This window comes from Sinocyclocheilus rhinocerous, unplaced genomic scaffold (genome assembly GCF_001515625.1).
Source record: "Sinocyclocheilus rhinocerous isolate Xijiao unplaced genomic scaffold, SAMN03320098_v1.1 scaffold1635, whole genome shotgun sequence".
In the NCBI taxonomy this organism is placed as follows: domain Eukaryota; kingdom Metazoa; phylum Chordata; class Actinopteri; order Cypriniformes; family Cyprinidae; genus Sinocyclocheilus; species Sinocyclocheilus rhinocerous.
Genome location: NW_015627629.1, coordinates 101,291 through 113,508, shown reverse-complemented (window position 1 = coordinate 113,508; position 12,218 = coordinate 101,291). Strand labels below are relative to the sequence as shown.

The 12,218-nt window shown below is 38.7% G+C and overlaps 1 protein-coding gene across 1 annotated transcript in view; it reads left to right on the top strand.

The window, feature by feature from the left end:
• The window catches only part of eml5 (EMAP like 5), a 119,874-nt gene that overhangs the window by 93,181 nt on the left and 14,475 nt on the right, over positions 1-12,218 (top strand). Inside the window, exons 20-26 of the mRNA XM_016543946.1 lie at positions 571-723; positions 960-1,091; positions 4,815-4,903; positions 5,356-5,532; positions 6,413-6,614; positions 6,763-6,889; positions 10,679-10,693. Of these exons, the coding sequence (XP_016399432.1) occupies positions 571-723; positions 960-1,091; positions 4,815-4,903; positions 5,356-5,532; positions 6,413-6,614; positions 6,763-6,889; positions 10,679-10,693 (895 nt within the window). The remainder of the gene's footprint in view (positions 1-570; positions 724-959; positions 1,092-4,814; positions 4,904-5,355; positions 5,533-6,412; positions 6,615-6,762; positions 6,890-10,678; positions 10,694-12,218) is intronic.

The window sequence follows — 12,218 nt, the reverse complement described above, 5'->3', positions numbered from 1 at the left end:
ACAAGTCCTTTTAGTGTCATTTAGGTGCATGGAAAGGCAGTTTCTGTGCCATTCTGTGAATGTATGTGAATGTATGTTCTGTGAAGACCAGCGATTAAGAGGTCAATCCAAAGAGCACGTGATCGTCACTGGTTTACATGTGATGGTCATGCGGTGCATCTCTGACCATTCAGGCGCCATCTAGAATTTCATGCCAGAACAGTATTTATATCGTTTTTTACCTCTGATTCACCGCAATGCCTGAACTGTCCTGAGTGCGTTCTCAACAGCCGACGCGTCTTCTTCTTCTTGCTTTACGGCAGATCGCAGACTTATAAGTGCATTACCGCCACCTATCTCTCAAATGGACCATTGACACTCCCAATTGAGATTGTAGATAGAGTGTCAATGGTCCATTTGAGAGAATAAATAATGGGTGATATTTAAACTAACCCTTTACTTACTACCTGTACATTTTTCTACATTCATATGTAGCTCTAAAGAGAATCAGTCTGTTCAGTTGTCATGATAGATTTTTAGCAACAGAGTGCTTGACGTGCCTTGGCGTTTAACAGTTCTAACTTTGTGCAGGTGGGCGATGTTGCTGCTTCTCTCCAGATGGGAAAGCTCTAGCTGTGGGTCTCAACGATGGCAGCTTCCTCATCGTCAACGCCGACACTCTAGAAGACCTGGTGTCATTTCATCACCGCAAAGACATCATATCAGACATCCGCTTCTCTCCTGGTTAGTTAACACACTAATATCAGTTCAATGGAAATACCTAGAGTACTGAGAACATGAATATAGCATCCGAATTCTTTCATCTGATCTATTCGGTATGATAGTATAAACTATTTCTGTACCTTCACATATGCTAATGTAATTAACAAATACTTGCAGGAATATATGAACATATTAATAAGAATGTGATGGCTGGGTCGTGGTAAGACTCAAAACTGAAAAACTGATCTTTATTACAGTAACAGGCAAGTATTTGGCTGTGGCATCAGGTGACAGCTTAGTGGATATTTACAACGTGATGAGCAGCAAGAGGGTTGGTGTGTGCAAAGGCTCCATGAACTACATCACCCATCTGGACTGGGACAAGAGAGGTGAGACAGATACAAGACACAAACGCTGTGTTTCAGAGAGCAAATGAGTCAAGGGACGTTCACACTGGCAGCATTTTGTATCAACAATGCGACCAGAAGTCATTCATCTTCAGTGAGAGTTGGGGATTTCAGGCAACATGAGTGATAGTCACAGGGATGCAATGTGTCTGATGCAAGTTGAGGCGGGTTTAACTTTTATGCAATTTTATGCAATACTTTTAACATTTATGCAATGTGGAGACTAGTTGAAGTGAAGACATCTCTTGTGAGTTCTTGTGATCCGTGTCCTTCTAATTAGGGGAGAGCGGGGTAAGTTGAGCCACATGGAGTTAAACTGTGCCATTGATTATGTTGAAGTAAAACTGAACATTTTCACCTCATGCTATATCAAAGGAAGAGAAATGCAATAAAAATGACTTGTGTGAGCCTTGTGATGGACTGGCCATCCATCCAGTGTGTTTCCCTGCCTGTGGCTCAAGATGCTGGTTTAGGCTCCAGCTCCCTGCAATGCTAATAAGGACAAAGAGCTTTGGATAATGGATTGGATGGATGGATGACTTCTTAAAACGTCTTAAAACGTATTATTATTTAAAGATACAATACACAATTATGAAGGCATTTTTAAATCATTTAAAAATTTCATAACAAAAAGAAAGTTCAAATTGAAGAAAAAAAAAAAAAAACTGCAATTGACCTTACAGAACTGGGCTAATACTCAACATCCCACTTTCACCCAACATCCTAAATTTCATAAAAACTTTAATGGGCAATTTTCATAAACAAGGCCTATTTAAAATTTAACAATTTTCAGAACAAAATCAAGTTCAAAACAAAGAACAAAATCAAAAATGCTTGATCTAAAATGAATGAAGTATAATGTAGAATTACAGTAAAATAATAATTTATAATCATAAAAAGGGATGAGCCACTGGCTTGACTTACCCCAGGACTCTCGGCTCAAATTACCCCACTCCTACCATTTTAACAAACTTGTATCATCCTCCAGTTTAGAGCTAATATCATGCTTAACAATAAAGCCTCATATTATAACTTAATAAAGCACAAACACGTGTGATATTTTTTCAGATTTGTCTGTAATTGTTCAGACACAAAAAGCATGAGACCTTGAACATAAAAAACAATTTGGACAGCAAAAAACTGTTTTTTGAACTTAAATGTAGTTACCAGTTATTCCATATGCCTTAATCACAGGGTGAGTAAAATGGATAACTCTTAACATATTTGTGGTCACATTACCAATTTTGTTTAATGTTGCCTAGAAACAAGGGGTGGGTCAACTCTCCCCCTACTGTGGTTTTGTGTAGGCAAGATTGAAGACGTGTCAGAAAATTAGGATTCTATAAGTTTTCTACACACATATTACATGCCATATTTCATCTCAAGCTCTTCACTAACACTGTTGTTGCCTTGGTAAAGTACACTGACTTAGAAAAATCTTTATTAAGTGCACAGTTGTTTGGTGTGGTGGAAATTACACCACAACTGAGGGACAGTTGTAATTTCTGAAAAACTGATATAAGAAATTTTTACAAAATAAATATTGAATATATTGTAAACAATAATATTTAATAGATATACTTAATGTTTTTGTGGTGAATTTTCATAGTTTAGAGTGCAAGTCTGATTGAAAGTCTAGGTTTAGGTCAAGGGCAATACAATTTTGTATAAAAGTCCGTTTTAATACAACAATTAGAAGAACTAAAATAATAAATTACTTCAGAGATAAAATGAATGGGATTTTTTTTTCTTCACCTGCCTTACTGTTGTGCTCTAAAGCTTTTGCTTCTTGTGCAGCCCAACAGTATCCTTAAGGCCCAGGTTTACTTCATTTTCCTCGTTCCGCTTCGTCTCGCACACAAAGTATACTCAGCCGCGGTTGAGTGCGGATTGATGAGTTCGAGACGTGCAGTAACACCTAGTGGACTCTTTCTATCTCAGCATTCAGCTCGCACCTGTTGTAAGTGCACTGTCCAGGCAGACAGAAAAATGTATGTACAGACATCCACGGACACTGCTGATAACAAAAATTACTTCACGTGGACAGTGCGTGGACTGTCGCAGAACACAGACGGCTGAAGTATACTTCAGGGCTTTAGAACAACTAATGCCTTGTCCAAATACCCACACTTGCGGTCTTTGCACTTGACCACTTGACTACTTCTATGACGTATTTCCTGTATTTGGTCCAAGTGTTCAAGTGAGCAAGAAGACCACAAGTGTGTGTACAACTTTTCATTACCTGATGGGACAGACTTATAGTGTTGTAAAAATGCAAGTGTTTACAGAGCTTTATTTTTATTTTCAATACTTTGCATTTTAAAATCAACTTCTAAATGTCTGTTCAGTAGTCCCTATAACAGATTACACAATTTCATTTCGTGGTGCTTCTAGTGATAAAAAACTATCACCACTACTCATTTGCACCAATAAAACGTGCAACTCTTTGTTTTACTACCAAATTATATGTAATATCTAATTATTAATAATATTTAACATACATTGGAAAGGTTTCCGTGACCTCTCATGAGATCTCGGCAAAAAGTCTTTATACTAGATTTATTTCCACAACATGATGCATGATGGGATACACTAAGCCTCGAATACCGCTCCGGAGTGGTATTCAAGATAGTGTGCGTTAAGAGCACTGTGCTTTGGCGTTTTTAAGAACTAGGACAGTCTTGCGCACTTACTTCCTGTCGCGCGCACGCACTCTCAAGTGGCTAAGACCGCAAGTGTGGGTATTTGGACAAGGGGTAAGTACAACAACCAAAAATACAGCCACTTGGTAACCTGTGTGACGGATCGGCTGCCTCCCCCCTAATTATCATCATCACCCCGTCCCTTAATCGCCACTCTTCATCAGGCTCCCGACAGGAGTGGGTGTGTGAGGTGAGGTGTGTGGCGGCATGTGATGAGGCACACCTGAAGTCAATGAAGCCTCGTCACCGGCGGTGTTAAATGGCGAGCGCGCCTCTCCTCGAGAGACTGGTCTCTTCCCCCTGTGCATGCACAATGGTGTCCTCATGGGTCCAGGAGGGGAGCGTAGAGGGACTCCCACGCCGCCAGAGACGCGAGCTGCCGGACCCGTGGTCCGGAATGGAGATACATCCGTGACGCTGCCAACGGGCCAGGATGCCGTGCCAATAATCCCCTCAAGCGCGTGGCTCAGGGGAGATGAGCCGCTGTGAAGAAGCCGCCGCCCCTCGCGCCCCGGACCACAGAGAGGAGCACGTGTGGCCACTGGACTCCGCCCATTACCCCTCCTTTCCGAACACTGCCCTTCCTTCACAATTCCCCGGCACAACGAGGACACCAGATCCCCTGTTAATTTTGGACACTCCTTCCCCTTTGGACACTTTATTCCCCGTTTTGGACATTTTATGTTTATTTTCTGTTAAATAAAAGCCTCTCCGAGGCCTGACGCCACACCCACTGTGTCTGTCGTTTGCTCCTCCCACCACACCTGTCAGAATGAACACTCCTTCAGGAGCGAAACTGCTTCCCAACTAATAGTGCTTGTGGCAATTCAGATCCAATGCTCACGTTTATATGAACAAACATGTAGATTCATATGGTTACTCTACATATTATCACAAACTGCAGGTTGTCCATACTGTATCTTGGCAGAATTCACATTTGAAGAGATCTTCTGAGCTTAACTCTGTTACATCTCAGCATCTCTCCTCTGTTTTCTTGTATTAGGGAAGCTTTTGCAGGTCAACACATCAGCAAAGGAGCAGCTATTTTTTGAGGCCCCTCGTGGAAAGAAGCAAACAATTCCTGCTACAGAGGTATGGATCCTGAACATCTCACCGTGTGTCACCCTGGGAGGGAGAAGGGCACTCTTAAGGGCAAGAACATGGCCCACTTTTCATTAGCTTGTCTCTAAATTTGGAGGCAGGGAATTAGGCCGTGCTTAAGGCCACCGGTACGCTTAAGATTTAGTAAGAGCTGGAAGCCCTTCAGTGTTTCTGATCTCCTGCCTTTAGCTAAGTGTGCAGCTTCTGTAGAAGGCCCTTTGGCCACAGCCCCTGTTGGATTGAGTTGGATTTTAATATCGAAATAAATGCTGCCAATTCATTTTCATTAAAAGTGTTGCTCAATTCCAGTTATTCTTCACAACATACAGCTTTAGAACAAACTCTTTATATTGTTCTTATTAGCGGAACACTTGGTGTTTATTAATTAAATTAGTCTGCCTTTTGATGTAAATGTCTTTTCGTGCTGTCTTTTCCTTCCTCAGGTGGACAAGATCGACTGGAGCACATGGACATGTGTGCTTGGAAGTTCCTGTGAGGGAATTTGGCCTGCGGTCAGTGAAGTTACTGAAGTTACTTCCGCATGTCTAAGCAATGACAGGAAGTTGCTAGCTACTGGGGATGACCTTGGATATGTCAAGCTCTTCAAATATCCAGTCAAGGTTAAGAAAGTGTTATTTAATCATTAATTATTACGGTCACCCATACTACGGGATAGTTGACCCAAAAATGTAAATTTGTCATCATTTACTCAGCCTCACGTTGTTCCAAAAAGTATGAATTTATTTTTTTAAGCTGTGAAACACGAAAGAAGATATTTAGATATATATTTTTATGTATGTATTTATTTATTTTCATTTTGGATCAAGATTCATTCGATTTTTAGATATACTGTATACACTGAACAAAAATGATACTTTGAGCTTTATTTTTGATACTTTGAAAAATTATACTTTTGATAATTTGGAAAAATATTTGTCAGACAAATATATTAGTTTTTCTCAAATTATATTCAAGGTGTGGGTCAAACCTCACATTTTGATTTAATATGAGTAAAAGTAGAATTTTCACTTAGTACAAAAATAAAAACATTTTGTTACTCAGTGTTTAATTTAGTTTGCTTTCTAAGAATAAATGTTTATCCTCATGTCTTTTTCATGTTGGAAGTTATTTACTAAAAACACCAGAAAATGAATAAAAGCCACAATATTTTCTGCAGTCAGTAAAGCTTGCCAGTATGTGTTCTGCACATCCACACTGTTTTTTTTTTTTTTTAAAGACTTATTTTTGGCCAGCTGAGTATGGAAAACAGACAAGAAGTGAAGTAGGAGAATTTTTATTTTTTTTATTATTTTTTTATGGGGAGAGTTAGTTGCTTTTAGACAATCTGAACAAAACAGGTTTAAATCAGAAACCATGAAAAAAATTACTTTATATAATTGACATATGTTTAGCCTTTTTTGGGTGTAGGTGGCTCTCATTTTAGATATTTTAAATGATCATTTACCTTCATACATGTTAACATTTTCATGATCTCAATAGGGGAAATATGCAAAGTTTAAGCGGTACATGGCCCACAGTACCCATGTGACTAATGTGCGCTGGTCGCATGACGACTCTTTGCTGGCGTCGGTCGGTGGCTTTGACACCTGTCTGATGATCTGGAGCCATGAGACCGAGGGCCGCCGAGAGGCCAGACAGTGTGACAGTGAGGAGTCAGACATCGAGAGCGAAGACGATGGAGGTGAAAAAGATCATTCATAAAGAACAGTTATTACTGTCATCCACTGTCATCTAGATTTAAAGAGGGTAGCCATCCATCATATGATAAAATGTTCATTTAAATGCCGTATGTCATGATATAAAAGTGAGGCGTCTCTCTATCTGTGTAGGGTATGACAGTGATGTAACTCGGGAGAATGAGATCATCTATGTAATCAAGGCCTTATCCACAAACGTGCGACTCATGACGGGGGTCAAACCCCACTTACAACTGAAGGAGCCGTCGGTAGATGAAAGGTAAGTTTGGAATCACACCCAATGTGGCATCTGTGTTTATAGCAACACTGTGAACAGTTCTGCAGTATAATGTGACTGTAGGTACACACTCTAAAAAATGCTGGGTTAAATACAACCCAATTGCTGGGTTTGTCACTATTTTACCCAGCACTGGGTTGTATTTAACCCAGCATTTTTTTAGAGTGCAGAATTATGGAAAAACTGCGGATGCAACACAGATTGCTTCTCATTTTTTTTCATTACTGAATCTTTATTTGGCAGCTTAAGGAATCTAACAGGGTTTAAATAAGTATTTATAGATATATTTAATATATTTTAGGGATGCAGTATATGTATTTAAACCATATTCGTTATCGACTGATGTTAGTGATTTAAATGTATTGGTATTGGTCAGTATTGGATATTTATGCATGGTATTTTCCCCATTTTTACATTTACTCACAAAATATTTAATAACATGAATAATTTAATAACACTAATACATTTAATTAATTTAATAATCATAAGCTAATGTTGAAAGGAAAATCTATCTTTCATACTTTCAGTTACTAGTTTGTAATAACATTTAAATTTGACTTTTGTTTTATTATTTTTTTCTAATTTTATTTATAGTATCTTTTTTATTTTTATGTATTATATATTTATTTATTTTCTATATTTTTTACTAGTACAAACTAGTACATACTTTTAATATTGGACATTTATCCATTATGTAAAATAATTGTCTGCCTGTCAGAAATGGCTAGATTTTTTATGTCAGTGCATCCCTAATAGAGTTGTTTTAAATACTAGCAAATATACTGAATACTCTTAGTTTTCCACTTTATTGCTTCTCTGAACTCTTGTATTTTAAATTCACCACCACTTTACCACTAATATGCCATTTTGAATAAGCTCATGTTGGTGGCACACTCTAAAGCCAAACTATTTACTGTTCGAATACCAAACTCTTTCCAAACTGGAATATCAAACCGTCTTTCACAGGAATGTTCCTGATTAAATACAAGTTTATCTTATCTTACCTTTTTTACTATAGAAAATAATTTCGATTTGCTTTTCGAATATTGCATTTACAATAAAGCACTTACAATGGAGGTCTATGGGCGAAGGCATTTCCTTGTGATTGGAATACATTCTGTTTCAAAGGTATGGCCACAAGGTTCATACATTTTGGGCCAGATTTACTAACAGGTTGCGCCAGTGCAAACCCTCTTTTGGCGTTAAAAAATGACTGTCAGGATTTACTAAAGACACGCAGTGAGAAATTTGTTATGAAAAGGTGTGGACACAGTCATTTTTGCGGCTGAACTTATTGCTTATGCATTTGTAGGAGTGTCCCTTTCAGACACAACATTTATGAGAGGAGAGTATTTAAATGAATCACGCAACATGATTTACTAAGGTTTGCTGTAGTCAATTTACTGGTATTTGCGCGATTATTTACCACCCAAAAAAGGATGTCTTAACTCATTTTGTGCTTGACATGGCTGCGATTGTTGCTGAAAACAGAGAGCGCCTGTAAAGATCTCATCTCTGTGCTGCTGTTCCCCTCGTGATCTGCAGTGGGCGCTCTCCTCAAGCCTCTAGGTCAGAGATGGGCAAACTCGGTCCTGGAGGGCTACTGTCCTGCAGAGTTTCGCTCCAACCCTTATTAAACACACCTGAAGCTAATCAAGGTCTTCGGGATTACTAGCCCTGCGTTCCATTCAGAAGGGCTCATCCCTATGCCCTAATCCCTTCAAAGGGTTTACCCTTCGGAGTGAGAGCTTCGAAGGGTTGAAGGGTGTAGGGGACCAAACAACTGTTTCTTGAAGTGCCCTTCTGCGTCATCATCACGTGCCCACACGGAGGCGCCGTCATCATGCAAAGAATCTGCACAAAGGATCATGGGAGCCCGAAGTGTCCATCAGTTGTACCCTTCGAAATCCTTCATTCCTTCATTCGGTTTGGAATGACCCTTCAATATGGCGGACATAATTGTTTTCACTCCGAAGTGCCCTTCGGAGGGCGATATATCCCGTTTGGAACGCACCTTAGAAGGCTACAGGCAGGTGAGTTTGATCAGGGTTGGAGCACCAGTGGCCCTCCAGGACCGAGTTTGCCCATCTCTGCTCTAGGTCATGCTCCAGATGGCACTTTAACCCCAAGCTCAGTGCTCTCCACTCCTGCAGTTGGCACTATGGGCACAAGCGTAGTGACGAACTTCCGCTGTCCCCAGAAGTCGGGATATCAGTTTCCGGTTTACTTTGGCATCGCCCAAAATGGCAGTATTTACTAGATGTCTCCATGATCTGCCTAAAATAAACATCAGCGATGTCCATAGTATCGTTGATGCCTGGTCCCCTGCTTATTTTAGGCAGATCTTGGAGACATCTAGTGGTGACATTCTGGTGACAGCAGAAGATCATTACTACGCTTGTGTGCAGAGCCCATTGTATCTATTCCCTCTCGGTACTCTCCTCATTAGCCCTGATTCCCTTCACCTGTTTTTTGCCCTTTATAAGTCTGCTTGTTCCCTGCCATTGTGTTCAGTCTTGAGCCTTTGTACTCCAGTCACCAGATCTCAAGTTAAGTTTGTGCCTTATTGTACCTTTTTGACCCTTGTGTCTATTTATACTTCTCTGTTTTGTGGAAGCTATGCTATCCTAGTTTATTTGTACTTTGTAACCTTGGTTTCTCAAGTAAAGATTATTTTATTTTTTGGAAGACTCGAGTCTCCTGGCTCGTTACTCTTCTGCTCTTGAGTGCCATTGTTTGGGAGTTAGTTCAGTGGAGAACACACCACTCTTAGAACAGCATTGACCCAGGTTCGAGTCCCGCCTAAGGTGACCTCATTACAGTGCGTGGCAGAAGGGAGAGAATTTTTTCCACTCATATTAATTTATTGGGAATGCCAGAGGAAGACATTATCCGAACATATCCTTACGCTAATTTGCTTTGCTCTTGATAGATTGCATCAGCCATTATGGAAATGAGATATTACATCTGCATTCTTTCATTTGCACATTGTCAGTAGATCACCTGCAGAACTTTCCACTCCCATCGGTGCTTTTATGGATTTGCGCTCTTGCTCTAATTTGCCCTGTTTAGTAAATCTGATCCTAAATAGGCTAACATGAGAACAGTGACCTTGCTTACCAAAAGTTCATTCACTTAGAACAGTAGTGTCACTGACTGCAGGGACTATGGCAGGGCAGGGGGCAATAAGTCTGAAAAATATTTAAATTTAGTTATATTAACAATCTTAATTAAAATGCTAAAGAAACACTACAAATAAAAATGTACAACATTAAACTGACATCATATTTTTGTGTTTATTTACTTTTTTTTTATTACAACAGAAGTACCAGCAGTGCATATCAGCTTAGATAGGAGGGCCTTTAAATATTTTCTTGGACAAAGAAAGGTCTTAAAGTCAAAAATGTTAAGAACCACTCATATAGACTGTTTGAGAGTTTAAATAACACACAGTTTTGTACTGAATTGTATGAAAATACATGCTTCACATAAAACAATTGATTATCTTGCCCATAGATTTCCAATGTAAATGCATATGCAATTTTTGTTTTTTCAAACTCAAAATTTAGCTTAAATTGTATTGAAAAGGTTTATTAACAATTTTACCACAATAGTTAGTTGAACAATAGTTAAAAACATTGAAAACAATGAGTGTGAATTCATGGAACACTTCGACTTTGAGTGACATGCTACCCTCATGTCTGTCTTTTCCAATTTTCCTCACTCCTCTGTCTGTCTCTGCACTCCACTCCTCTCTCTCACCATGTGAAGGCAGGGCGTAGTCAGGTAAGAAGATCAATGAAAGTGTCATTTATTCAGAAAAGTTTCATGTGCTGCCTCCTCTTCTGCTCTTTGGATGTTTGCTATACCGCACAGCAACAGCCATCATATTCATAAAACCGCCTGTCGCTAAGTTTTGCTTTTTTTTAAGCTCAAGATGCTTTAAAAGCAGGTAATTTCAGTCTTAAATTAGAGTAGATGGCACAGCATTATGTTAAGTGCTTTGCTGGCAGATATTTTGTCATTGCTTTGAAGTGACTTTATTACTGCTCTCTACTGCTAATTATTTAAAGAGTAATGCTGCTTCTTTGGCTGCTGGGAACTTTGCTCATGCTTTGCTCCCTGCATTCCCTCTGAAGACGATTCAAGGATTAGTTCACCCAAAAACAGAAATTCTGCCATCTTTCACCCGCATTCTCTTTCAAACCGTACTTTCTTCCAGTGAACACAAGGAGAAATGTAAGTAATGTAATTGGTCACTTAGGTTCCAGTGTCCCCATGACCCTACAGGTAGTTTGGAAAATGGATTGATGTGTGGATGGATTCACTCTTTTTCATGCAATGACAATAAATGTGGACTGAAGCTTTCAACCTTAAAAAAAAATCATGCACTAAATTACAAAGTTTCTAGGCCAAACTATTATTTATTCACTCTTGTTGTTAAAGGGGCAGTCCGATTCGTGTTTATTGAAATAACCTGATTTACTGGTTTACATGAAAATCAATAACCTGACAATGTAAGTAAGTATGTTTACATTAAAAAAATAAAAACTGTTTATTCCCCAGTTGAATAACCATGTATTCTACACTGTAAAAAAAAAGTCCGTAAAATTTACGGTAAAAACAGGCAACTGTGGTTGCCGGAATTCTACCGTAAAAAATACGGTAGCAACGTTTTAGGTTTTACGGTTTTAACTTAAATTTACAGTTAAATACCGTAATTTCATTAACTGATATAATGTTAATATACCAACCTATTGAAGTACTGAAATCTGTTTTGTACCTTTGTAATACACTGATAACCACCAAATCCAGGTGGTGATGAGAAAGTCACATGATGAAACAAAGCCCATCACAAGCAGCTTTTAAATAATAAAATATATAGAAGGTGCACAGTGTCATTCACACAAACACCAAACACCATCATGGTAACACACATGAAACTGAAATAATGCAATAAACATTAATTTAACAACATTAGGTGTAACACACAACCCTAATATACAAAACTGATAAGAAAAAACTAAAAAGAAACATAGTTATTTCAACAAAAAAACATCAAATTTGAAATGTAACGCAGGGAATTCTGGGAATGTCAATTTACGGTTATTCACTGTAAATTATACGGTATTTTTCACTTCCAAAAACGGTATACTACCGTAAAATTAATGTCCAATACATGTAATGTCCAATACAGTTTTTCACCGTATATAGTAGGGGAATTTACCGTTAACCATTTAACAGGTTTTTACTGTAGCATTTTTACAGTCTTTTACCATTAAATTCACGGTCATTTTTTACAGTGTATGAC